This window comes from Capricornis sumatraensis, chromosome 2, assembly GCF_032405125.1.
Source record: "Capricornis sumatraensis isolate serow.1 chromosome 2, serow.2, whole genome shotgun sequence".
NCBI classification, from domain to species: Eukaryota; Metazoa; Chordata; class Mammalia; order Artiodactyla; family Bovidae; genus Capricornis; species Capricornis sumatraensis.
In genome coordinates, this window is record NC_091070.1 from 79,429,685 (window position 1) to 79,455,577 (window position 25,893).

At 56.0% G+C, this 25,893-nt stretch overlaps 1 protein-coding gene across 1 annotated transcript; it reads right to left on the reverse strand.

Moving 5' to 3' along the window:
- Positions 1-4,992: 4,992 nt before the first annotated feature.
- LOC138072972 (myosin-7) lies at positions 4,993-24,954 on the reverse strand. Its single transcript, XM_068964335.1, has 38 exons — positions 24,754-24,954; positions 24,354-24,497; positions 23,708-23,864; positions 23,530-23,557; positions 22,634-22,742; positions 22,452-22,544; positions 22,286-22,349; positions 21,771-21,869; positions 21,429-21,532; positions 20,685-20,823; positions 20,466-20,584; positions 20,202-20,351; positions 19,773-19,943; positions 18,872-19,181; positions 18,540-18,607; positions 18,144-18,231; positions 17,412-17,529; positions 17,144-17,267; positions 16,736-16,872; positions 16,233-16,488; positions 15,391-15,633; positions 15,068-15,244; positions 14,118-14,263; positions 12,925-13,015; positions 11,846-12,235; positions 11,497-11,623; positions 11,223-11,341; positions 10,027-10,223; positions 9,293-9,476; positions 8,951-9,116; positions 8,701-8,825; positions 7,838-8,146; positions 7,408-7,611; positions 7,162-7,287; positions 6,795-7,070; positions 5,798-5,893; positions 5,562-5,696; positions 4,993-5,010 (listed from the first exon to the last, which is right to left on the reverse strand). The coding sequence occupies exons 1-38, from the start codon at positions 24,952-24,954 to the stop codon at positions 4,993-4,995; spliced, it is 5,808 nt and encodes a 1,935-aa protein (XP_068820436.1).
- Positions 24,955-25,893: the final 939 nt, after the last annotated feature.

A 25,893-nucleotide genomic window follows, 5' to 3' on the forward strand; every position in this document is an offset into this window, starting at 1 on the left:
CTGATATGAGGCTGAAGGGAAATCAGTGAGGGGTTTGCGTGGGGTGGAATGGACTGGAGATTGCTAAGGCAAGGTGCTGAGCCACTCAGAGGAGAGACAGGGGCCCCTGGTCCAGCAACCTGGCTTCCAGGAGAAAATTGAGGTGATTCTCACCTGGTGACCTCTTCACAGAGAATCCTGAAGACCCTGGACTGTGAGCCACAGAGGTGCAGCCGAGCAGAGAGAAGAGACAAGGAGAATGAAGAACAAGGGGGGCAGCCCACGGGGAGAAGCAAGCTGTGAGTCTCAAGCCAGAGAGTCACCCGAGCGGGGACAGACTGAAAGGGGCAGTCAGGGGCAGGTGAGAGGCGGAGAGACAGGGAAGAGAGGATGCAGAGTTAGTCAAAGTGCAAGGGGTGGGGTGTGAAACAGAGAGATGCAAGGAGATTAGAGCACACAGCCAAGAGGGGCAAGAAGAGAGACAGACCAGGAAGTATGGTACTTAGTGACGAGTGCTGACAGAAACCAAGAGGAAAAATAAAACTGAACCACCCGTGGCCGATTCATGTTGATGTATGGCAAGAAGCATCACAATATTATAACTATCCTCCCTTAAAAAAAAAAAAAAAAAACTGGATTGCAAGAGGGAAGCCATCCAAGGAGGGACAAAGGGGAAGAAAGCACATGGAAGAGACGAAAGCCGGGGAGGACATGCCGGTAGGAGAAGAAAAGAGGTTTCTGGTTTTCCCCTGGGAACCTCCCCCTCTGTCGGGGGCAACTTCCCAGGGCTGGAGCAAGACAGTTCAAGCAGAACCCTTGGGCCTCCGACTGATCTCACCCCATTCCCTTCGAGATGGGGGCTCCCACCCTGAGCCCCACCTTACCTGGTTCAGAGGAGTGTCAGTCTGTCCTTGGAGCACACTCCTTTATATTTTGCTGCCCCCACCCCCTGCCTAAATTTGGAGTCCTTCCGGAGGGACCCTCCCTTCCCCCTCTCTCTCCTCCCAGCCCCTCCTCCCTTGATCCCTTGGCTCTGGAGGTGACAAGAGGACACCCGGGGCCTCCAGATTTGCCCATGAAAGGTCTGTCGCCCTAGCCCCTCTGGCTCCAGGGCCTTTTTTTAGTCCTTGGGCACATTCCTCCCCTCCAAAAGACTGATGGGCCGATAGTGGCAAGACAGGACTTCTCATACCACCTCCCCCCTGTCCCTCCCCCATCAAGCCCTTACCTTGGTTATTTTTAATCTGAAGGGTGAGTTGAGCACACGGGGTGAGGGCCACCTTCTCCTGCAGACCAGAGGCTTGTCCCCTGCCTCCCAGCCACAGGCTCCGCTCCTCCTTTCCTCCCTGGCCTGTCCTCACACGGCCCCAGGCTGGGAGCAACTCCCCACCCTCTCTGGTCCTGGAGTCCTATGGTGCTGGGGCCTGGCAGCTGGAGCCAGGATGCCCAGGGAGGGGCTCCACTGCCCGGGTCCTTGACTCAGTTTCCCTTTGTCAGGAAAAGAATTTCGTGCTGCCCTCTCTTTCTGTGTGTTCCCCTGTCTGCAGGCAGGTGTCCTCCTGGGAACGTGAGGTTGCATTACATTAGGGACACATCCGGAGCCCCCAGCCCCTCCCCGATGCTCCTGATACAGTGGCCACTGTCTGACCTGTCAAGCAGAAGACGGAGTTCCCCATGCCACCATGGCAGAGGTGCACACAGACCCGCAGTCCAGCCATCTACTGTCCAGACTTGGCCACCACAGGTCCATGCCCAGTCTTAACACACACGAGGGTTTTCCACTCTTACATACTTCAGTTTGCAGATTTTCCTCTGCATTGTTTTGCACACCCAAACACACATTTGCACACAGAAGCTTTTACCCTTCACTGCCATCCTCTGCTCTCATTGTGGGATGGGATGGGGGTGGGAGAGGCGTTAATCCCCGGGGCCTGAGGCAGGAGGGGTGAGGGTGGGGGTGCTCCCTTCCGCCTCCCTGGGCTGCCAGAGGGTGCAGGTGCTGCTGAGGCTGACTGGGGCCCTGGCAATCCCCGGGATTTACACCAGCTGGGCCCCAAGCTTGGCATTCCATAGGGTGGGGGCTCTGCAGTCCGCTCCCGTCTCCCCAGGTAGAACCCTGGTGTCGCCTCTCAACCCCCATGGGGCTCATACTCACATGTCCTTCTTGGAGAGTGTCCCCAAGTGCCTCAGGCGCTTGTGGCCCCCCTCCCTGCCTCCAGTGATGCCACCTCTCAGAGGCAGTAGCCATGCCTGTTATGACTAAGTGGACATTGTGTTCAGGAAACAAAGCCAGACTCCGCTGCCCTGGCTTTCCCTACACCCTCACACCCAGGAACATGCTCCCAAGCTCCCCCTCCCAAACCATCTCCTGTCACCTCTCAATATAGCTCTAGAGTGTGGAGGTGGGTAGGACGGATGGGGGTCGGCTTCTCTGCTTTCCACCAATTATGTGGTCTCTCCCGCATGGTCTCCAACTCCCTAGGGCCCTCCACTGCCCCATTGTGGGACTCAGGAATACACATCTGTCTCCAGGGGACTTGTACCCTATACCCATGTCCTTGGGGGGACCGTAGTCAACCCCACATTCCCATCTCCTGCAGGCGCATATGCCAACTCATTTCCCCCTGGGATGAAAGCTACTTGTCCCCATCTCCAGGTCACTCGAGGACCTAGTACGCAAGCTGGGGGTTTAGTCTGCAGCCCAGTACGTCACTGCCTAGTTCCCATTGCCCTGGGGACGTGATAAGGGGCTGGGAACATCAGGTCAGGCTGGGTCAGAACCAGGTGACAAAAGCTAGGCTTTGTCCTCAGGGAACCTTATGTTCTGAGCGAGCCAGACTGGGTATAGATGGAGTCAAGGGGTGGTGAGGGGTAGGCAGGCGGTTCCCACTGTCTCCTATGGGAGGGGGAAGAGGGGAGGGCTTTACACGGTTCCAGGGTTCTGCCCCACCCGTCTGGTCTGGTTTGCCATCCTCTCCCTATCCTAGTCTCCCTCTCACATCCATCCCTACTCTCTGTCCTCCCGAAGCAGCTCCTCATTCTGCCAGGAGTCCTGGAGGGTGAGCGTGCCGGTTGGTCACTCCTGCCGCAGGTAAGGGGCCGAGGAGAGAAGCCCTGCGTTTGCCTGGCTCCCTGCATGTCTGTCCTTCTCTGTGTCTGTCTCCCTTCCCCTCTGCCCGGTTCCCTGTGTCAAAGCTGGACCTGGGCTCCCGTTCTCCCTGGCGCCGTGTTTCTGCCCATCGCATGGTCTGACACGCCTGCATTTCCACACGTCTCCGCCTCTCTCTGAGCCCAGCCTCTGCTCACCCTCTGCTTGTCCTATCTCAGCCTGCACTTCCGGCTCCTGGGTCTTCATCCACTCCTCTTGAACCTAACTGTCCTCCGCTTTCTCAGTTTTGCCGGCATCTGAGGGTGACCCAGGATTCTTTCCTGTGGCCAGTACCAGACCCTTGGCTCTTCCAGCTTCTCTATCCAAGGCTCGCCCTCGCTGTCTCCTCTCCCATCCCCTCTCAGCATCCTCCTTCGGGGGCCTGTCTGCTGCGTGGGCACTGGCTGTTCTCTCTGCCTCTGTTTTCTGCTCTGGAAGCTTGGATTCTCTGAGTATCCCCCGCATCTTCCTTTTCACACATGTCCCTCTCTTTCCTCCAGGTATTTCCTCTCCAAGTCTTTCCTAGGAAGACTGGTGCTAGGCAGGGAGAGTGGAGGAGGATGTGAAGAGAATGATGGGATAGCCTGTGGGTCTTTCAAGGGCACCCACCTCACTTCCTCTATATTCTCTCTCTGTTGGTTTCCTTGTTCACCATCCTCCACGTTCTTGAACCTTCTCCCTCTCTCTCCACTGCAGACCTGCTTAGGTCTTTCCTTTTTCCTTCCCTGTTCCCCTTCTTTCCTCTTCCTCTCCTCCCTGGAACGGGCACTTTAGCTGCTGCATTTGGGAGCTCAGAGCCCAGAGGGGCTGGGAGTGGCCATGTGTAGCACACTGGGGAGGATTCAGGCCAGGGCCTCCTCAGTCCCCGTGCTCTGTGGTCCAGGCCTTCCCTAAGCAGCCCAGGTGTGGCAGTGAGTCTGGGGCAGGTGGAGGACTGGGCTTGTTTAGTTGAGATGGAGCTTACTCCTTCCTCCACTTTCCAGCCCTCTGGTGATCTTCCCCAGCCGCTTCCTTCCCCAGGGTCCTGCTCACCGTGACTTCCCCCAGCCCCTCATTTGCCTGCCTCCCCCTCAGATGACCTGCTCTAAACGGGCCAAAGAACCTCCATCTTCCAGCAAGGCCAAAAGCTATGGTAGGAAGTAATGAGGGAGAAGAATAGAGTGTCTTGGACCACAGGCCAGGTCCCAGGAGGAGATGGGAGGTGGGCTGGAGTGCAGTCCTCCTGGTCATGGTGGGAAGGTAGTTGGAGACAGTGGAGGCTGTGTCTGGAAGGGGGAGGCGCTACAGATGCCAGTCCTGTGCACTCTCAGACACTCACCTCGGATGGGGACTGGGGGGTCATTACTCCAAGTGGGTCATGCCTTGGAGGGCCCTCACACACTAAACCTCCTCCCCATGGCCCAGCCCAGCTACTGTCAACAGGGGGGGCAGTGTTGATCAGATCAGGGGCGTAGGTCAACACAGATGGGCTCATGTGCTCTAGGAGGCCTTCAAGGGCTTCTCTAAATCTCCTTTAACCCCCAGGGTCTCTGGGCCAGGGAGAGGGCTGACAGGAGAGGTGTCATCTGCTGAGGAGGTGATGGGAGACCATGGCAGTGCTGCACCAAGGATGCTCGGAGCCTCCCAGGCTCCCCAGGGAGGCCGCCTGGGTCTGGCCTCCTTCCCTGGAGCCCCCCTCCCCGTCCCGTGGTCATGTCCTCGTGTTCTTGTGGCTGGCAGGCTGTGAAGAAGAGTCTAGAGGCAGGATCTCACTTCAAGGAAAATTGCTTTATTCTGCTTCTTCCAAAGGGGCAGCTCTCCAGGCTCCGGGACTGGGAGCTTTGTTGCACCCTCAAGATGCGGCAGACCAAGAAGATGTGGCACGGCTACTCCTCATTCAAGCCCTTTGGGAAGGAAACACAGTCCACGCTAGCTCCGGAGAGGTGGGTGTTGGGCAGGGATGGGCACAAGGCAGCAAAGCAGAGATGGGCACTGAGGTGGGCAGTACTACAGTGTGGCCTGCAGGAGGCCCTGAGGTGCTGGGAGATGGGTCCTAGAGGTCACTGTGGAGGGGAGGGCTCTGGAGGGAAGGGCCCTGGGGTCATATGGAGGGATGCTTCCTCAACAAGGACAAGGTCCTCTGGGACGTACATCTTGGGTGGGATTTACAAGACTGAAGGCCAAAGCAGGTGGAAGAGAAGTGAAAACAGCAGTTGGGGGAAGTTGGGACACACTGAATATGTGTCAGTTAGGGTTTCTGCTGACCACCGTAGGGCTGGGAATCACAAAATCATTGAAAGTGAGAGCGGGAAGAACCTTAGAAATCATGGAGGACTGAGTTACCTTGCCTCTGGGGCTGTGGGGTTCGGCTGCAGGAATATGTGAAGGGGAGGAATCCTGGTGTGAGGGGCTATGTCTGAGGGGCTGGGGGGTTGCTGTCGTGGGGGGAACCCACCTTGGCGCCGATGTCGCGGCTCTTGGCCCGCAGCTTGTTGACCTGGGACTCAGCGATGTCCGCCCGCTCCTCCGCCTCGTCCAGCTCATGCTGCACCTTGCGGAACTTGGACAGGTTGGTGTTGGCCTGTTCCTCCTGTAGGGGTTGAGGGGGATGGGAGGATGAGGTGAGGAGCCAGGGGTTATGAGACTGCCTGGTCCCCTCCTCCAGGCCTGGACCCCAGCAGGATCACTCACCGCCTCCTCAGCCTGGCGCTTGTAGGCCTTGACCTTCAGCTGCAGCTTGTCCACCAGGTCCTGCAGCCGCAGCAGGTTCTTCCTGTCTTCCTCTGTCTGGGGATCGTGGGGAAGGGGGTGGGCAGCAGTGAGTATGGCATGGTCATAGGAAGCAGTATGGCCCCTCCCGCATTCATCGGCTTTACCCTGAAGGTAATATCCTGACCCAATTCAACTTTCTGATCCTCACCAAACACTTGTGATCTCCTTTCTTACCAAAAAACATATGCATACTTTTAATAGTATGTGCCAAGAAAGAGTCTAGGGAGCTGATGGGCCTCCTGAAATTGCACACAAAATTGTGCACGGGCCTTGTTCTGGAAGTGGGCCCTGGGGGGTCCTGGGGCCCCACGGAGGATAAACCCAGCATGTGCCGGCAGGAACTCTGGGACTGCAGGCCTGATGGGATTTCCTGGACCGCTGGGAAATGACATAGACTTGATCTAGGTTAAGGACAAGTATGCATAGAGGGATGGCGACTTTCTGGACTGGAATGGAAACAAAATCTAATTCATAGCCTGATTCTGGAAAACACTGCAAAAGCTAAAGTCTATGCTTCCCTGAGTAACTGAAAAGTTCTGAGATTCACTCCAATGGCTTTGGTGTATTTTGGTGGTGATGACGCCAGGCTAAGATTTGGTTACATATTTGCTTTCTGGTCATCTGTGCTGGGTGAGCTCTGCTGGAGCTCCGGGTGTGTCCTGAAGGGACAAGTTGATGGTGAATGTTGATGGGGAGCTTGAAGGCCAGAAGGCTCAGAGACTGCCCCCTGAGCCAGGGGTATTCAGGGTAGAACAGGGCTGGGCAGAGTAGAAACTGGGTAGCCATAGGCTGTCCTCCGGCTCTTTGCCCTCTAAGAGGCTAAGAGAGAACACTTCATCCCTCTGGGGTGGTTGTCACCCTGGCTTCAGGCCATGATGTAGAAGGCCCGGTCCGGGGGCAGCTGCTGAGCCCGCACCTGGTATGTGAGCTCCTTGATGCGCCGCTCACTCTTCCTCATGCCCTTGACCGACTCTGCGTTGCGCTTCTGCTCGGCCTCCAGCTCGTTCTCCAGCTCCCGCACCCGGGCCTCCAGCTTCTGCAGCTGCTTCTTGCCGCCCTTGAGCGCGATCTGCTCCGCCTCGTCCAGCCGGTGCTGCAGGTCCTTGATGGTCTGCTCCATGTTCTTCTTCATGCGCTCCAGGTGCGCACTGGTGTCCTGCTCCTTCTTCAGCTCCTCCGCCATCATGGCGGCCTGCACACGGGAGAGAAGTGATACTCGATCTAAATCTTCCAGTCCAAGAAAACCCTGGCTTGGAGTAGGCAGGCCAGGCAGGGGGACTCACATCCGTGATGGCCTTCTTGGCCTTCTCCTCAGCATTCCTGCACTCCTGCACTGCTTCCTCCACTTCAGTCTGAAGCTGGGACAGGTCTGCCTCCATCTTCTTCTTCTGGTTGATGAGGCTGGTGTTCTGAGGGTAGGGGTGGGCAGAGCAGGAAAGCAGGACTGAGCATCCATGCATGTCTCCTGAAACTCACCTGCGGAGACCTGCCTGTGCTCCGCTCTGGGACTGCCCTAGGGCACTGCTCACCTGGGAGTGCAGCAGCTGCACCCGCTCACTGGTCTCGATCAGCTCCTGCTCCGCCAGCTTCCGGGACCGCTCCGTCTGCTCCACCACGGCCCGCAGCTCCTCCAGCTCGGCCTGCAGCAGGTTGTTACGCCGCTCCACGATGGCGATGTTCTCCTTCAGGTCGTCGTTGGCACGGACTGCGTCGTCCAGCTGTATCTGGGTGTCCTGTGCATCAGGAGAGTTCACATGAGAGAGGGAGTTGGGCTCAACCCATCAGAAGGCTGTTAGCTGAACTGGATGCTGCAGTGAGCCTGTGGTGGTGGCTTGGGCAGGGGCTGTGGGAGGGGTCAGTGATGGCCCAGGGGCAGGAGGGAGCTGGTGCTGTGATGATGGGATGCCACTGCCCCTCTCTGGATGAGGTGACTTCCTGCTTCCAAAAGCCACCGTGTACCTTCAGCAAGCTCTGGAGGCTCTTGACTTGCTTCTGGGCCTCGGCAGCCAAACGGTTGGCATGGCTGAGCTGGATTTCCATCTCATTGAGGTCGCCCTCCATCTTCTTCTTCACCCGCAGGGCCTCGTTGCGGCTGCGCGTCTCCGCGTCCAGGGAGGTCTGCAGTGAGTCCACCACCCGCAAGTGGTTGCGCTTGGCCTGCTCCATCTCCTCGTCCTTCTCTGCCAGCTTCCGCTCCATCTCTGCCTTGATCTGGTTGAACTCCAGCTGGGCCCGGAGGATCTTGCCCTCTTCGTGTTCCAGGGAGGCCTGCAGGGGGTTGGGAAGAGAGGGTCTGAGGCAGTCAGGGAACAGGATGGGGCCAGGGGCTGTCCATGAATCGTGGATACAAAGTGAGCTCAAGAGTGGTGTAAGTGGTTCAGTCAAAGAAGCAGGAGGAGGAAGAAGAAAAGAGAATTTGAAAGGGAAAAAGAGGCCTAAGAGAAGGTGATTCAGGCTCTCACAGAGGAGAGTGAGCTATAAAGACAAAGAAGAAAATGAAGAGAGTGGTGTTGCCAAGGAAACAGAGGCAATCAGGCACAGAATGTAAAAGCTCAAAGAGGGAGGCAGAGGTGAAAAGAGGGGGAGTGACACAGGAAATCTCGTCTAAGATGTAATAGGTAAAATGTCTGTGTGAAGGGAAGTGAGTGACCGGTTCGTTCCTTGCACAATATTTGCTGAGTGCCTACTAAGTGTCAGGCACTGTTCTAGGCTCTGAGGGTGGGCCCGTGAACAAAAGATAGGGAAGATGAGAACAGGGACCATAGCCTAGCCCTCAGCTTCTTCTCCCACCCCCTGCACCTCCTCCACTCCTGTGTGCGCACCTCGGCCTCCTCCAGGGCCGACTGCAGCTCCAGCTTCTCGGCCTCCAGCTGCTTGCGGACCTTCTCCAGCTCGTGGATGGTCTTGCCACTGGAGCCCAGCTGCTCAGTCAGGTCGGAGATCTCCTCTGTGGGAGGGGCGGGCGGCTCAGTCGGGGGCTGCCTGCTCCAGTTTGGGAAGGCCTCGAGGGGCCGCGGGGCGGCGCCACGTGCGGGCCCTCCCTGCCCCGCCCCTCCCGGCCTGCGCCCGCACCCTGCAGATTCTTGTTCTCGCGCTTGAAGGTCTCCAGATGCTCCAGGGACTCCTCGTAGGCGTTCTTGAGCTTGAAGAGCTCGGTGCTGAGGGAGCGCGCCTCTTTCTGCGAGGACTCCAGCTCCGACTGCGACTCCTCGTACTTTTGCTTCCACTCGGCCAGGATCTGCGGAGACCCAACGGACAGAAGCGGCTCAAAGGGCAGCCCCGGCCCCACCTCCGGGACCCAGGTCCCCCTCCTAGGCCCAGCCTCCCCTAGCCTCAGCCTCCTGGGAGGATGCTCCTGACTCCCGCCTGCCGGCCTGCTCTGCCCCCTGGCTGTGGCCCGCAGCCCGGGCCCACCTTGTCGAAGTTCCTCTGCTTCTTGTCCAGGGCGGCGGCGGCCGCGTTGGAGCGCTCCACGTCCACCATCAGGTCCTCGATCTCGTTCTGCAGGCGGTGCTTGGTCTTCTCCAGCGAGGAGCACTTGGCGTTGACGGCCTCGACGGCCTCCTCGGCGTCCTGCAGCCGCTGGGCCAGCTTCTTCCTGCCCGTGTTGGTGAGGGCCAGGGTGGGGAGGATGGAGGGTGTGGATTTGGAGAAGGGGAAACATGGTGAGTCTTGTAGAAGACAGTCTTTGAAAGCTCAGAAGTGTTGCTGGAGAAGCCTGAGGACAGGCCCAGGGGGCAGAAAACAAGGCTGTTGGAGAGTCTGGGGGACAGGGTGTGAAGACCCACAGCGTCCAGGGGGTCTTCTGCGAGGCAGCGCTCCCACCTTGGCCAGCTTCTAGGCTTCCAGACTTGGAGGACACATGCAGTCCCAGCATCCCCCTTTCTCACCTGCCATGGCACCCTGCCCCAGGTGGGTGCACTCTGCCCTCAGACAAACCTTTTGTTCGTCTTATATTCGGATGAGAAACATAACGCGAGCAAAAAGCTTCCCTGAGAGGAGAAGGAGGTGGGGCTGGGGCAGGGTCCTCTGTATTGTCAAAAGCTAGCTAAGCATCCATCCCCGCAGCCAGCCCCAGTGAGCAGTGGGCTGGGCTGCGGCCTGCTGACACAGGGGCCCCCGCCAGAGGCAGGCCGCCCGGGACTCACTTGGCCTCCTCCAGCTCCTCTGTCCTCTGGATGGCGTCTGTCTCATACTTGGTCCTCCACTGGGCCACCTCTGAGTTGGCCTTGGACAGGACGCGCTGTAGCTCGGCTTTGGCTTCCGTCTCCTCCTCATACTGCTCCCGCAACAGGTCACAGTCGTGCCGGGCCGACTGCAGTGCGTGGGCCAGGGCGTTCTTTGCCTGGGAGGGGTGGCACCGAGGGGTGGGCTCAGCTTACCCTGTGATGCACTGCTTGTCTCCTCACTCTAATTTCAACATCCTCCCACATTCTCACCTGTTCCTAAATCCCTGTTGGACCTGGAACAGTTTACCGAGTATTGTTAAAGAAAATCCATACAATGCCGCACTGTTTACAAAAGGCTTTGTGCCCATCCCCCTCATGCTTCTCACGCAGTAGGCTTTATCATCCTCACTGCCATTTTACAGCGGAGGAGATGGAGGCTCAGAGATATTAGGCAATTTCCCCAAGATCACCAAGCTCTTAAGAGGCAGATTAGGATTTGAGCCCTGACCTTTTTTAAAAATTCATATTCTCTCCCCTTTTTAATGAGCCCAGCAAAGTGCTCAAAATAGGATCCAGTTGAGTTTCTTTCTCCAGTTTTCAGCCCTGCAAATCCCAGGACCGCTTGCACAGTTCCTGCATCCCATACCTATGCCCAGCTAAGGCCATCACACCTCTCTAGTTTATTTCCTCTCTTCACCTCATTCCCCTCACCCCCACCCCCACCTCTTACTCCCTGCCCTCCAGAGATGGCTGCAGAAAGGCAGAAGGCCTCTGGATGGGAGGTAGAATTAGGAGGCATATGGTAGGACCTGGGATTCCCAGGGGGCTCAGCAGTAAAGGATCTGCCTGGTAATGTTGGAGACACAAGTTCAGTTACTGGGTCTGGAAGATCCCCTGGAGGAGGGAATGGCAACCCACTCCAGTATTCTTGCCTGAAAAATCCAATGGACAGAGGAACCTGGCGGGCTACAGTCTGTGGTTTTGCAAAGACTGGACTCGACTGAGTGTGCACACACACACACACACACACACACACACACACGGTAGGGTCTGGGCATTTTCTTTTTGGAAAATGGGAAAATACTGGGTAGACAGCAAGCCTCATTCTTGGGAAAGAAGTGGTGGATGCCAGGCCAGCCAGTACGCTGGACAAGTGGCCTGACTCTGGGACTCACCTTAACCTCCTCTTCCAGCTGCCTCTTGAGGTCCTCCAGCTGCTGGGTGTAGGTAAGCTTGCCTCGGGTCAGCTGGGAGATCAGCGCCTCCTTCTCATCCAGCTGCCGGGACAGCTCACCTGCAGAGGCACCAAAGCACACTCAACTCTCGAGGGTCAGTCACTCCTCTCTCCCCCACCCCGCCCCTAACCGTCAGGTCCCATTCGCTGGAGAGATGTGTGCATACCCAAGCCTGGACTGGCTCAGGAACTCAGAAGACAAGGGTAGGGCTCACCGTTCTCTGTCTGCAGCTTGGCTCGTTGGCTTGTGAGGTCGTTGACAGAACGCTGGGTCTCCTCAGCCTTGCTCCGGTGCTCATTCATCTGGTCCTCTAGGGTCCGGCACATCTTCTCCAGGTTAGCCTGAGATGGGAAGGAGAGTTATACGGTGTATGCAGGGGGCTGATGGGGTGCGAGCGGTGCAATTAAAAGGAGCAGGGAAAGAGGAAGGCATAAAATGGAAGGGTCCAAGAACAGGGTAGAAGACGGAAGCAGGAAACTGAACAAGACAAAGAGAGGAGATGTGGACAGAAAGCAGAGGCGCGTGGAGGGAATTGGAGGAGAGGAGAGGAGAGCCGGGCCCACCTTGGCCTTGATGATCTGCTCCATGTTGGACGTGACGTCGTCCAGCTCCAGCTTGAACTCGCTCTTCTCCTTCTCCAGCTTCTGCTTCACACGCTGCAGGTTGTCGATCTGCTCACCCAGCTCGGCCACGCTGTCGGCGTGCTTCTTGCGCAGGGCGGCCGCCGTGGCCTCGTGCTGCAGCGTGGCCTCCTCCAGGTCCCGCCTCATCTTCTGGAACTCAGCCTCGCGCTTCTTGTTCATCTCGATCTGCACGGACGTGGCCCCACCGGCCTCCTCCAGCCGCTCGCTGATCTCCTCCAGCTCCCGGGACAGGTCTGAGCGCAGCTTCTCCACCTTGGCCCTGGCGGTGCGCTCAGCCTCCAGCTCCTCCTCCAGCTCCTCTATGCGTGCCTGGGTGGGACACAGAGGGTGCTCAGACCCAGCCCCTTGGCCTCTCTATCGGAGCCCCCTTCCAGGGCTCTAGAAGGCTCCTGGCTTGTCACCTTAGTCCCACCAGGGGACAAGTAGAAATAAAAGGATCACCTCAGTGAGATGGTTTGGATAGTTGAGTTAGCCTGCCTTTGGGCCAAAACATGCTACATTTTCTTTATGGGAAGGAAAGTGGTTGCTCTTGAAGAAGGACAAAGGGACCAGTGTTCCAGGGATAGTTTAGGCAGTTTTGTGGCAAAAATAATTGAAGTTGGAATGAGAGAGCCAGGGTCCGGACAGCTAAAGACCCAACACAGTGTCCCCTCTAGAGATAAGAACTGAAGTCACAGCCCAGCTGGGCTGAAGGGGCCTGAAAAGCCATGGGAACAGAGGAGGCCACATAGATCCAGAGGTTGGCAGTGCACTCCCCACGGTCACCAGCTGCACCACCGCTGACGTAGGAAGCTGGGATTTCTGTCCCCAGACCGGTGAGTGTTTCCAGATCTCTTCCTATGTCATCCTTGGATCAGCCAGCCCTCCTGGAAGTGTTCCGTGGGGGATTTGTGATAGCCAGCATCTCCCTTCACAGACACAGAGCCAGTGCCTGTGATGCTGGGTGAGAACGGCGTGGAAGAGGGTCGAGAGGCTGAAGACCAGCCCAGGGGCCTTACCTGAAGCTCCTTGAGCTTCTTCTGTAGCTGACTGCCCAAGGCTTGCTCATCTTCAATCCTTGCATTGAGGGCATTCAGTTCAAAGTCCTTCCTGCGAGAAAGAAGGGACCGTGAGGCAAGGAAGGCTGATCGGGCTCAAAGAGGGGCTGCCAGTGGTTGGAGATGGTAATGAAACAAATGAGGAGCAGGATTTCGTGGAAAAAAAAAACAACAACCACCAGCTTCCAGGGCTGTTGTAGGGTCCTTGAAAGTGTAACACCTGCTGGAGGATTGAAGTTCAATTGGAAGTACAACAGGAGGAGCGCTGTAGGTGGAGTGACAGGACCTGGGCTCCGAGATGCTCCCTTCTTTGGTCTGTAAAATGAGGGCATTGGACTAGACCGACTCAAAGGCACCTTTTAGCTCTGATGGTCTTTAATTCTGTGTCTGTTACTTTGGGCAATTTGGTATGCTTTCCAAGCCTTCCTTTCCTCTTTGGTAAGTGGGGTTCAAGTACCATTCTTAAAAGGTCGTTTGAGGATCAGTGGGATCATATAGTCATTCATTCAACAAGTACTGTGCCTGGGTAAGTGTGAAGACTTTCTGGGGAGGCTGTTGATCAGGATGAGTCTCAGAGCCTTTCAGAGTCCTGACCTTAAAGCAACAGAAGATCTTTGATTATCTGAATATGTGTGCAGACTCACTCTTTTCCAAGTGTGAAATGTGTATCTACACATTTTGGAAGGTCTTGCAATAAGAATTGGAACCACAAGATCATTGAACAAAGAAGTAGCCAGACCCTGCACTGCTCACACGTGGTGGCTGACCACGTTTCTCTGTGGTCCTCTGGGCTTTCTGTGAAGGACCTGAAAGGACTTTCCCGAGAGGCTTTTGTGTGGAACTTTCCTCTGTGTTATGCAACTGGTCTCCAAAGAGACTTGTGTATAAAGGGGGCGAGTGCCCAGCTGGAAGAGAGGGCTGGAGGGATCTGGGTTAGACTTTTGCCAGGGAGGCCTGCTGGGCCCTGATGTGTGTGTCTGGGGGAGGAAAGCTCTCTTCCTGGAGGCTCTGCCCACAGTTTTGCACCCCCTTATGGAAGCTGCGTGAGGCTGTTGCCTCTGAGGATGGATCTGTCGGGTCAGCTAGTACTTCCATGAGTGGACCAGGCTGCGGGTGGGGGAGGAGGATGGGTGATGGGGCAGGGAGCACGCTACTTTTTGAGCCGCTCATCCAGCTGCTGCTTGTCGTTCTCCAAGTCCATGATGCTCTCCTGGGTCAGCTTCAGGTCACCCTCCAGCTTCCGCTTGGCTCGCTCCAGGTCCATTCTCACCTTCTTCTCCTGCTCCAGGGATCCCTCCAGCTGATGAAGAGAAGGACCAGTGTGACCTTAGGCCAAGTATCCTGACTTGATAATTTAGGAGCTCGTTCTTTCTGGGGCTGAGGGATCCTTAGAGGTGTCAAGACTTGGGAATACTTCCCCAGAATTGGCCAAATGTGGCCAGGGCACTGTGAGAGCGCCTACCATGGAGGGATGCTCAGTAACTATGATAAATTACTGAATGAATGACTATAGGGTAAAATCCCAAAGCTACTTTCATTTAATCTGCATCCTGTAAGCACCTACTCGGTTCCAGGCTCCATCCTAGGCACTGCAGATGCAAAACTGAATAAAACCAAGTTCCACCTAAAGGCAGCTTCCAGTCTATGGATGGGACCCATACTTCAATAATGATAACAAAGAGCGATAAAGAATGATTCAGTAGAGGTGTACTCGAAGGACTACCTATGGGAGCAGTGATCACTGAGGACCAGATCCTGGCTAAACCATTAGAAGTCCAAAGATCCTCCTTGAGGATCTTCACAAAATTCCCAAGGAAATTTATCATGTTCTTATGAGATAACCCTCTAAATTCCGTAGTTGAACGGAGACATATAGGCTTGAACCTAAAGTGAAATAAAGAAGCCCATCTCTACTCTTGATCACATCAGCAAGGTGAGATACCTAACTCTGAACTGATCACCCCTCTCCTTGTCTGTTCCCCAGTTCCCTTCTAAAAGGTATCAGGAGAGGAGCACTCTCTAACCCCACTCCCCCAAACACACACATGCACACACAGACACTGACGGACCTGGTACATCTAGACCCTTGTGATAGTGTACTTACATCGTCCACATGCTGTTCCAGCTTGACCTTGGCCTTGGTCAGGGTGTTGACCTTGTCCTCCTCAGCCTGAAGGTCATCCAGGGCCTGCTGGTGGGCCTCTTGCAGAGCTTTCTTCTCCTTGGTCAGCTTGGCGATGATCTCATCCAGCCCAGCCATCTCCTCTGTCAGGTTCTTCACCTGTTGGCCGAGAACCCCATCCCCCCTAGGGTCAGACATCACCAACCTGGAGACATCTATGGAGACCTCCAAGGCCAAGGGCCAGGACCACACTCAGGTCTGGGAATCCTGAGACTTGGTCTGGATTCAAAGGGAGCTGCCTTCACCTTGTTCTCTGTTGCGTGCTTCTCCTTCTCCACCTTGGCCAGGGTCAGCTCCAGGTCATCAATGTCCCTCTTGAGCTCAGAGCACTCATCTTCCAGCTTGCGCTTCTTGGCAGTGAGCTCAGCATTCATCTCCTCCTCGTCCTCCAACCTCTCGGTCATCTCTTTCACCTTTGCCTCCAGCTGGATCTTGTTCTTGATCAGCTGGTCACAGCGCTCTTCCGCATCAGCCAGGTTGTCTTGTTCCTGAGGGCAAGGTGCAGAGGGGAAGCTATTCGGTGGATGGGGTGGATGGCAAAAGCTTGGAGGGACAGGCTCCACCTTCACTGTAAGAGGGAAACCCCAGGATCTCCCCAGCTGAGAAGAACTTCAGAGGGATGGGGAGGGGAGGAGTTTTAGGGCAATGTGACAGGAGCACTGGGGAATGAGAGCAGAGAGGAAGGGAACCAGAAGTCTCTTTATCTGGCCCTCTTCCTCTGGTCTCCTCCATCAAAGGGGAGGAACTGTATTTGTTGATGCAAGCACTTAACATATTTACAGCCTGGTGAGAAGGGCAACTTTATTCCCTGTCTAGAGATAAGGACATGGAGACCCAGAGATAACACATCATTTGCCTCAAGTCACAGAATTATTAAGCTATGGATCCAGGTTAAATCCTGATGGAAAACCTGTATTTTTAAGTTAATGCTTTCTCCCCTTCCCTTTCTTTCTCTAGAGACCTCTGTGGAGGCCTTTGGAAGTGTTGATTCCAGAATCCTCTGCCTGTGAGGGCACAGGATGGTGAGCCCCCAGGTAGGGAGGTGCAGGGTGTGTGGGAGGTGTGGGCAGAGGCCTGGGGCTCTCACCGCCTGCACTTGGAGCTGCAGGTCATTCTTCTCCTGCAGCAGGGACACCATCTTCTCCTCCAGCTCCTTGCGCCGAGCCTCCGACTTCTCCAGAGCCTCTTTGAGGCGCCCAAACTCCTCCTTCATGGTGGCTATTTCCTTCTCTGTCTCTGCGCTCTTCAGCAGTGGTTTGATCTTGAAGAAGAGCTTCATCCAAGGCCAGTTCTTGACTCCCATGAAGGCCCGAATATTCCACTGGATAATCAGCAGGGAGTCTCTGCAGGGGCCGAGTGAGAAGGTCAGTGAGACAGCCTCTTCCCTCCTTCCGGCCCAGAGGCCCTGGCTCCTCCATCCATCCTGCACTGTGACAGCGAGGCACCACCCCCCCCCACGCCCACCACTGGTGTTTGTAGCTGTGTTGTGGCCCTTTGTCACTTGAAGGTCTGGGGTGCTCTTTCTCCTTCCAGTGCTCTGAGTCAAGCTGGGCCTTAGAGGCCTGAGACCCTCCCTTTAACTTCCCTCACCTGCGTTCCAGCAGCTTCTTGAACTCCATTCTGGAGAGCACACCTCGGGACTGGGCCTGGATGCGGGTGATGATGCGGCTCAGCCTTTCATCTCGCATCTCCTCCAGCAGCCCCAGCAGGCCCGCCTTGAAGAACACCTGCAGGGAAGTTGTGTGTGGACATGACTGGGACAGGCAGGAGGGGGACGAAGAGGGGCTTGTCTTAGAGTAACAAGGCAGGGAAGAACTGGAGGAAGGAGGTTGGTGGCAGCTGGAGCTGGAATGGGGGAGCAGGGCTGTCTGGTCCATGGGGAGGGCTGGCATGTGGTTCAGTAATGCTTGTGAGATGGTTGGTAAAAGGAAAGGAGCCATAAAGTAAAAGGACAAGAGAGGTCTCCTTGTAGTCAGTTTGTTTCCTCCTTTTCTTTACCTTAGTGTGGCCGAACTTGTACTGGTTGTGGTCAATGTCCAGAGAGCCCAGCAACTTCTCTGCCCCTTTCCTGCTGTCAATGAACTGGCCCTCGGGGATGGCCGCTGGGTTCAGGATGCGATACCTGGGAGGGAGGTGCCCCATGTCACCTGTGTTGTGCAGTGATTGACTCTGCCCACAGAATCTAAGGCCACTCACGGTTTCCGCGTCCTGCCAAGGCTGCCCAGGCTCCCCCTGTTCCCTGAGCCCTACAGCGCCCGGTACCCACCTCTGCCGGAAGTCCCCGTAGAGGATGCGGTTGGGGAAGCCCTTCCTGCAGATGCGGATGCCCTCCAGCACGCCGTTGCAGCGCAGCTGGTGCATGACCAGGGGGTTGTCTATCACCCCTGCGGCAGGAGGGAAGGGAGAGGAGTGTGTGGGGAGAGCATGGGGCTGAGAGCCGAGGGTTCTGGGTTCTGATCTTGGCTCTGTCGCAGACTGGCCTGTAACCTTAGCAAGTCAGTATTTTTTTTTCTTGCCATAAAATTTGAGAGTAACCAAAAGGCTTTCACAGTCCTTATTTTATATGGTTTATGCCTGTTTTCATAGGTGGTGGCCAGGGCCAATATAGACCATTTTCTAAGCCCTGACAGGTTAAGGGACTTGACCAAGGTCACTGAACTTCGCAGAGCCAGGCACCCGAACCCAGACACCTGAACTCCTCCATCTCCTTATGATTCAGAAAGGGAAAAACAATCCTTACATGTCTCATCAGGGGCTGTAAGGCACTTAGGAGGGAATGTCGATCAAAGCAGTTACACATTACCCTGAGCTCCACGTTCTAAATGGAGGGCAGCGCTGGGGCCAGGGTGGGAGGCTGTGTGTGAGCCTCGCTGGGGAATGGGAGGGGAAGAATGTGATCTGGAAATCTCCAAGGTGGGAGCCAAGAGGTGATCTAAAAGACCCTGACCTTGGGGCAGTGCATCTCAGCGGTGGGCTGGGCCTGGCTTCTTGGGCTCACCTGGAGACTTTGTCTCATTGGGGATGATGCACCGCACGAAGTGGGGGTGTGTGGAGCGCAAGTTGGTCATCAGCTTGTTCAGATTCTCCTGTGGCCCAGAACCCAAGAGGGAGAAGTTAAGAAAGTGAAAGAGAAGTAAGAAAGGGAGCAGAGGGGAAGGAAAGGAAAGAGAGAATACAAGGAGCTGGAGAGTGAAGGAGGGCTAGGGGAAGACACAGAGGGAGGCAGAAGGGATAAAGAAGCCAGGGGAGAAAGGAGGAAGAGCCGAGGCCAGCAGATACAGGGGAGAGAAGAGAGGGTGGAGACGGTCAGGAAGGGCCTGAGGAGACGGAGTGGGAGGAGTCAGGGCTGAGCCAGGCAGGGGAGCAGGGCTAGGTTGGCGCCGATCACACTCACCCTGTGCAGAGCTGACACGGTCTGAAAGGATGAGCCTTTCTTGGCCTTGCCTTTGCCTTTCTCAATGGCTGTGGGAGAGTGCCAAGTAAAGGGGATGAGTGGGCATGTGCGGAGTCAGGGCAGCGGGTGAGGAACCCCAACCTCTCTCCACGTTTGGTTGCAGGCCATAGTCTTCACTGTGGGTGCTCCGATTTCTCCACCCAATTCTCTCACTGCGTCTGTAAACCCTGGGGCCCAGCCTGACATGGAAGTGGGCGGGGGCTAGCCCTTGACCTGCCTCAGAACCACAGCAGAAACCTGCTCCCGGTCCCTGGGTCCCAGTCTCCACTTACGTGAGTCAAACCCAGCATAGTTGGCAAAGAGGCTGCTGAGCATCTTGAGGGAAGACTTCTTGTACAAGTCCACCACCGTCTCGTTGAGCGGGTCTTTGTTTTTCTGCAGCCAGCCTATGATGTTGTAGTCCACCGTGCCGGCGTAGTGGATCAGGGCGAAGTGGGCTTCCGGCTTCCCCTTGATGTTGCGAGGCTTCTGGAAGTTGTTGGACTTGCCCAGGTGGTTGTCGTACAGCTTGGCCTTGAAGGTCATGTCGGTGGCCTTGGGGAACATGCACTCCTCCTCCAGGATGGACATGATGCCCATGGGCTGAGGGTAGAGGGGTCAGCGTCACTGAGCCTGCTTCAAGCAGGTGGAGATGGATCCTGCCTGCTCTCGTGTCGATGGAGATGCCCCTTTGGCTGTTAGCTGATACTTCAGCTCTGAGCAGTTACCTATTGACTGGCACCTGTTCAAACCTTCCCAAGGTGGCACTTTGATTTCAAAGGGACCTTTGTGAAAGTCTGGGAACATGGATGCTATAGGTGCTTTACACCCTACTCCATCACCCAGATCCCTGAGATGTTGCGGTTGAAAAGAAGTGCTTTCTTATGCTTCCCCATGCCACCCTCAGACTTCCTGCTCCTTGATGGGTAAACCAGAGTCGTTAAACACAGTGGTGTGGGAGGCCATCCCTGAAGTGCCCATCCTCTGCGAATCCACTCTCAAGCTTTGGAACTCAGCTCTCCAGGACCACCCTGTCCTGGGTGGCCAGGATAGCACAAGGTTCTGGAAACTAGGGCTTGGGATTCTTCTGTTAGCTAGATCACGATGCCCAGAAGGGTGGGGCGGCCGTTCTCCTGGGGCATTCATGTGTGTGGGGGTGAATGAAGAGTTCAGGCAGAGGGGCCGAGGCAGCACCTTCTCGATGAGGTCGATGCAGGCCTGCAGGTCCATGCCGAAGTCGATGAACTCCCACTCGATGCCCTCCTTCTTGTACTCCTCCTGCTCCAGCACGAACATGTGGTGGTTGAAGAACTGCTGCAGCTTCTCGTTGGTGAAGTTGATGCAGAGCTGCTCGAAGCTGTTGAACTGCAGGGCGGGGACGGGGAGGAGTGGGTCAGGCGGGCAGGGGTCTGCGGCCCAAGGGGTTCACCCAGGGCAGCGTCCAGCCTGGCAATGGTGTGGCTGGCCTCTCTCCAGTCAGGGCAGGGAGGGAGCGCCCCCTGAAGACACGTGGCTGTCTCCACCCCTGGGGAGCCCACGGCCTTCCCCGGGGCTTGGCCAGCAGTGGCTGGCTGTGTGAACCAGTGAGTTCCCATTCTCCCAGACCCTGGGCTCCCCACTCACGTCGAAGATCTCGAAGCCGGCGATGTCCAGGACCCCTATGAAGTACTGGCGAGGCTGCTTGGTCTCCAGGGTGGCGTTGATCCGCGTCACCATCCAGTTGAACATTCTCTCATATACGGCCTTGGCCAGCGCCCCCTTGGCATACGCCACCTGGAAGGTCGGGGAGAAACCCGAATGAGAGAGTGGTGGGAAGAGTAAATTGCAAAGCTCCCCTGGCTGCACCGGGCCAGCCCCTCTGCCATTTAATGTCTGAAGATGACCCACCTGCTGGACATTCTGCCCCTTGGTGACGTACTCGTTGCCCACTTTCACCCGAGGGTGGCACAGCCCCTTGAGCAGGTCGGCTGAGTTCAGCCCCATGAGGTAGGCGGACTTGTCGGCCTCTGGAAGGAAAGGGCCGATGGCAGAATTGGAAAGGGGATGCCTCCTCCCAGACGGAGGCTTCATGGCTCCATAGCTGCTCCCTGCACCCCTGATTCCCACCTTCGGTGCCGTCAGGCTCGGCCTGCTCCTCTCGCTGCTTCTGTTTGAACTTCATGTTTCCAAAGTGCATGATGGCGCCCGTCAGCTTGTACATGGAGTTTTTCTCCTCTGCAGTGAAGCCCAGCACGTCAAAGGCATTCTGTAGGCAGGACCCGTGGTGGTGGACCCCAGAAAAGGGAATATGGAAGGTAAATGAGGCCCCTCTGCAGCTGAGCGAGATCTTATCTCCTGAATGGGTGCTGAGACTCCCATCCCCAGTGGGGAACCCCGGAACTAAGCTGGGAAGTATAAGAGCTGGGGGGGTGTGGACTGCCTTGGCTGGGTGTCAGTGGTTAGGCCATTCTCTGGAGCTGCGCTGGGTGACCCACTCACGTTTCCTACTGCTGTCCCTCTTCTAGGCCCTTCCCTTGCATCCATGCCTGGATCTCCCATATGTGTCTACACCTGTTCTTCCCCTAGCAGCCTGCTCTAGCCCCACCCGCCCCTTTCCCTTAGGAATGCTTTGTTTTTTGGCTTGTCTGTTTCTCTGTCCATGGCTTTCAACCCTCTTTGCTTTGATTGAAAATACAAGTCACTGTCTAATCTCACCTGTATCCCAGCACACCCATGTCACAGGGTATATTCCGGCCCTCAGGAAGGAACAACAGACAGCCAGGGTCTTAGCTCTATTTCTGGGCCAGTGAACTGGACTCATTTGCCCCTCACCAGTCCCCTTGCCTCTCAGCTGGGTCCTCACACACTTACATCAGTGGCCATGAGCTCTTCAGCGTCATCAATTGAGGCCACAGTGGTCTCTCCTTGGGAGATGAATGCATAGTCATAGGGGTTGTTGGTGATCAGCAGCATGTCTGGGGGGTGGGGGGAGAGATGTTAGAATGGGGGTACAAATCCCTGGCCCTCCCTGGGGCTATCTGCCATGACACATGACCTGCAAAAGAGCACGTGACAAGGCTTAATGGAGTCCTGCATCCCACAGAACTGAATCCAGCAGTGCGATAAACCCAGGGCCTGTCAACAAGCAGCTGCAAGTGGAGGGGACCAGGTTGCCATGGAAATAGTTGGGCTCAGTTGGTAGCTGTGACTCACCCAGCAGCTCAGGCTTTTTGTTGGACAGGATTTGGTAGAAAATGTGATAATCTCTCTCTGCTTTCAGCTGGAAAATAACTCTGGATTTTTCCAGAAGGTCTGTGAATAGGAGGGGAGAAGAAGGAGAAGAAGAAAAAGTTCGGATTTCAGTATAAGGAAATAGAGAAATAGGAATGATAAATGTAGAGAACAGGACAGAGGGAAAGGGAGAGACAAGAGAGGGAGAGAGATGCACCCGCAGATGCACAGAGATCACACACAGAGCTGGAGATGGAGACGAGGTCCCAGGAGCAGAGGAAGGTCCCAGAGAAAGACACAGGGACGAGCAGAGACAGGGATGGAGACAGACCAGAGGACGTCTCAAAGGGAGAGGAATATGCAGACAGAGACACAGAGACAGGGAGAGAGGAGGACAGCCTGAGGGGCAGAACCGTCCAGAGACAGAGAGACTGAGTCGGAGACAGTTAGAGTGAGGGCGGGGTCAGGATGAGCCCTAGCAGGTCTGTGACACTCACAGGTCTCGATGTCTGCAGACGCCAGCTTTCCGGTCGCCCCAAAATGGATTCGAATGAATTTTCCCTGGAGACATGGAGAAAAGTGGTGATGAGTTGAGGGAGGGCTGCTGTTTGACACATCCCTTGACCAGCCCAAATCCCAAGTCCAAAGGCAAGGCCCACTCACGAAGCGGGAGGAGTTGTCGTTCCTGACAGTCTTGGCGTTGCCGAAGGCCTCCAGGGCGGGGTTGGCCTGGATGATCTGGTCCTCCAGGGTGCCCTGTGGAGGTCAAGAAGGATGGCAGGTGAGAGGCCTCCTCCTCCTCCTCCCTTTCTGCAGCACAGGCCCTTGGAGGACAGTAGGCCTACCTTGCCTGTGGCCTGCTCCTTTTTGCTGCGGTCGCCAATGGCAGCAATGACCGCGAAGTATTGGATGACTCTCTTGGTGTTGACCGTCTTCCCTGCTCCGGATTCTCCGCTGTTGGGACAGTCGGGCTTATTAGGCAGTGAACAGACATTGTTTGAGACTACAAGCCTCTGGTCAAGAGAGATTGCCTAGTTTATTTGGCAGGGAGAGCCCTGCAGCAGGAAGCCACCAGATAATATGCATCCCAGGAACACAGCTGTGCTCTGACATACACAGGGTCAAGGGTATCACCTAGGAAGGAGGTGCTAGAAGAAGTGGATTTGGGCAGGCGGGAGACCTGGGTTCGATCCTTGAGTTGGGAAGATCCCCTGGAGGAGGGTATGGCAACCCACTCCAGTATTCTTGCCTGGAGAATCCCCATGGACAGAAGAGCCTGGTGGGCTACAGTCCTTGGGGCTGCAAAGAGTCCTGCACAACTGAGTGACTATGCACAGCTCAATATGGTCTTGGCTGGGCAATGTCAATCAAAGGAGATGGGCCCAGGCCATTTTGGAAAAGAATGGGTGGGGCTGGAAGAATGGGGAGGGTTTCTGAAGGGAAAAATGAAGGAAAATGAAGAGGGGAAGAGGACGTGGTGTTCCCAGGCTTATGGATAGATGCGTGATGAGTTAGAGGGGCATGAGTGAAGGAGATGGGACAGGAAAAATAAGAGGAGTGGGGAGGAGAAAGGAAGGGGAGGAGCAAGGAGAAGGCCAGGGTCAAGGCCAGAGGAGACATCAGAGCTGGCATCAGAAGGTGGAGGGAAAGAGAACTGGGGGTCTGTGCTTGGGGGCTTGGGTCCTGATGGGGAGTGGGCTCAAGGAGATTGTGGAAGGGAATAGGAAGTAGCCACACTCACGTGATCAGGATGGACTGGTTTTCTCTGTCTGTGGGGAGAAGATGGGGAGGACAAGTCAGGAGTTGCTCAGGATGCTTTGTCATCTCCCCACCCTGCCCCAGCTCCCTGCATCTCTCCCAGAGGCCTGAACCCCTCGGGAGGGGGGCCCCCAAGAAGCCCTTCACTTGGGGCCTTTCACCTGTCAGCATGTACTGGTAGGCGTTGTCGGAGATGGAGAAGATGTGGGGCGGTGCCTCACTCCTCTTCTTGCCCCGGTAGGCGGCCACCACCTCGGCATTGTACACCGGCAGCCACTTGTAGGGGTTGATGGTGACGCAGAAGAGGCCCGAGTAGGTCTAGGGGAGGAAAAGAAGTGAGTTGCCAGTGATGAAGTGGGAGGGGTGGCAGTTTTTGGAGTTAGAGAAAGGTCTTAGGAGAGGGAGAGAAAGGAAATTGTATGAACGCAGTCCATCTGAGCAACCCCAGCCCTCAGGTCCTTAGAACTGCACCAAGGATGTAGGTGAGCTTCCCAGGTAGCGCTAGTGGTAAAGAATCCACCTGCCAAGCAGGAGACACGAATTTGATTCCTGGGTTGGAAAGATCCCCTGGAGAAGGAAATGGCAACCCACTCCAGTATTCTTGCCTGGGAAATGGTGGGCAACAGCCCACAGGCTCACAAAGAATCAGACATGACTGAAGCAGCTTAGCATGCACAAGGATGTAGGGAGTATGGCAGAGTGAAGTACTGCCTGGGCACAAAGGACAGACACGCTGGGCTCCAGGAAGTGAACATGCACGGAGCAGGAAGCCACTAGATCCAGAGGGATGTCCGGGGGTGCACTCACGTAGATCATCCAGGAGGCATAGCGCTCCTTGAGGTTGTAGAGCACCGCAGGCTCGTGCAGGAAGGTCAGCATGGCCATGTCCTCGATCTTGTCGAACTTGGGTGGGTTCTGCTGCAACACCTGGTCCTCCTTCACGGTCACTGTCTGCAACAGCCCACGAACAGGGATGGGAGTTAGGCAGGTCATAGGAGAACCACGCTCATGAGAAAAGAATCCAGGGTCCCAGAGAAGATAGACAGGATGTTGGGGACGAGAAGGGCTATTTGGAGAGAGTACATCCCTACCCAGAGGAAGGGAGAACCAGGACTCTGTGGGGTGCATCCTGGTGGCACCCGCCTCCAGGCATCCCAGGCATGGGGGGGCATCCAGGGTGGCCTCTCACGCTGGCCCCACCACCCACCTTGCCATGCTCTGTCTCAGCGGTGACTTTGCCACCCTCTCGAGACAAAATCGTGGCCTTGACGAACTCCTCTTTGTCATCAGGCACAAAGACGTCCTTCTTGAGGTCAAAAGGCCTGGTCTGGGCTTCCAGCCGCTCCTTCTCTGACTTGCGCAGGTAGGGGGCGGCCTCCCCAAACGCGGCCATCTCCGCATCCACCATGGCTGCGGCTGCAAAGGGAGAGAGAAGAAGCTGACTGCCCTCCCCTCCACTCTTCTCCCCTGCAGCAGGAGCCCCAAAGCCTAGCACAGTGCTCGGGGGTCAGCAGGGGTCACCGAGAGTCCCTCATTCCTTCAGCTCATCTCCTAGCCCCAGCAAATCTATTGGGGCAGAGGTGGAGGCTAACTTGGTCCAGCCTGGGGCCCTCCTAGTGGAGGGCAGAGTGCCCTGGGCTTCTGGGAGCAGGAAGCTAACTATACACACTACACGCATCTCTGAACCTCTTCACTACCTGACTCCTTCACTAGTCACAGGTAAGAACTGGCCACCAGGCTGTGCTCCCTAAGGCGAGGCAGAAACTAGAGTTGTGCGTCTTCTCGGATCGGCTCTCCTTACCTTGGCTTTTCAAACGCGCCTTCGAGAGGAAAGGGGCTCAAGGCGGCAGGGGCCTGGAGAGAAGGAAGGTTGGTCAGGGCTGTGTCCCTGCCTCACCAGTCCTGCCATTCAGCACCCCTCCGCCCCAAGGCCTGAACAGGGGTGGAGGTGGTGGCGGGCTTCTCTGGTCCCGCTCTCTCTCTCGCTTTTCCCACCCAGGTTCTTGATGCCACCTCAGTGAGCCCCTCACTCCTCACTCCTGGCTGATGGCCCTGCCCTGGCCTCTCCCATCTAGTGAAGCTTGCCTTTTTGAGCCACCTGACATACAACCAGTGGTCACACTGTTGGGGCTTTATAGCCTACAGAGCATTTTCATGCCTGTCCTCCTCCTCAGTCCTCACCCCATTCTACAGAGGAGGAAATCTAGGTTCATGAGCTTGCTTGTCCAAAAACACATCACAGTAAGTGGCGGAGCCAGGACTTGAACCCAAGTCTCATGACTCCGGAGCCAGTTCTCATCCATCCTGTCCCCAGTCTGCGGTCAGTTGTCAGAGAGGAGCCCCCGTG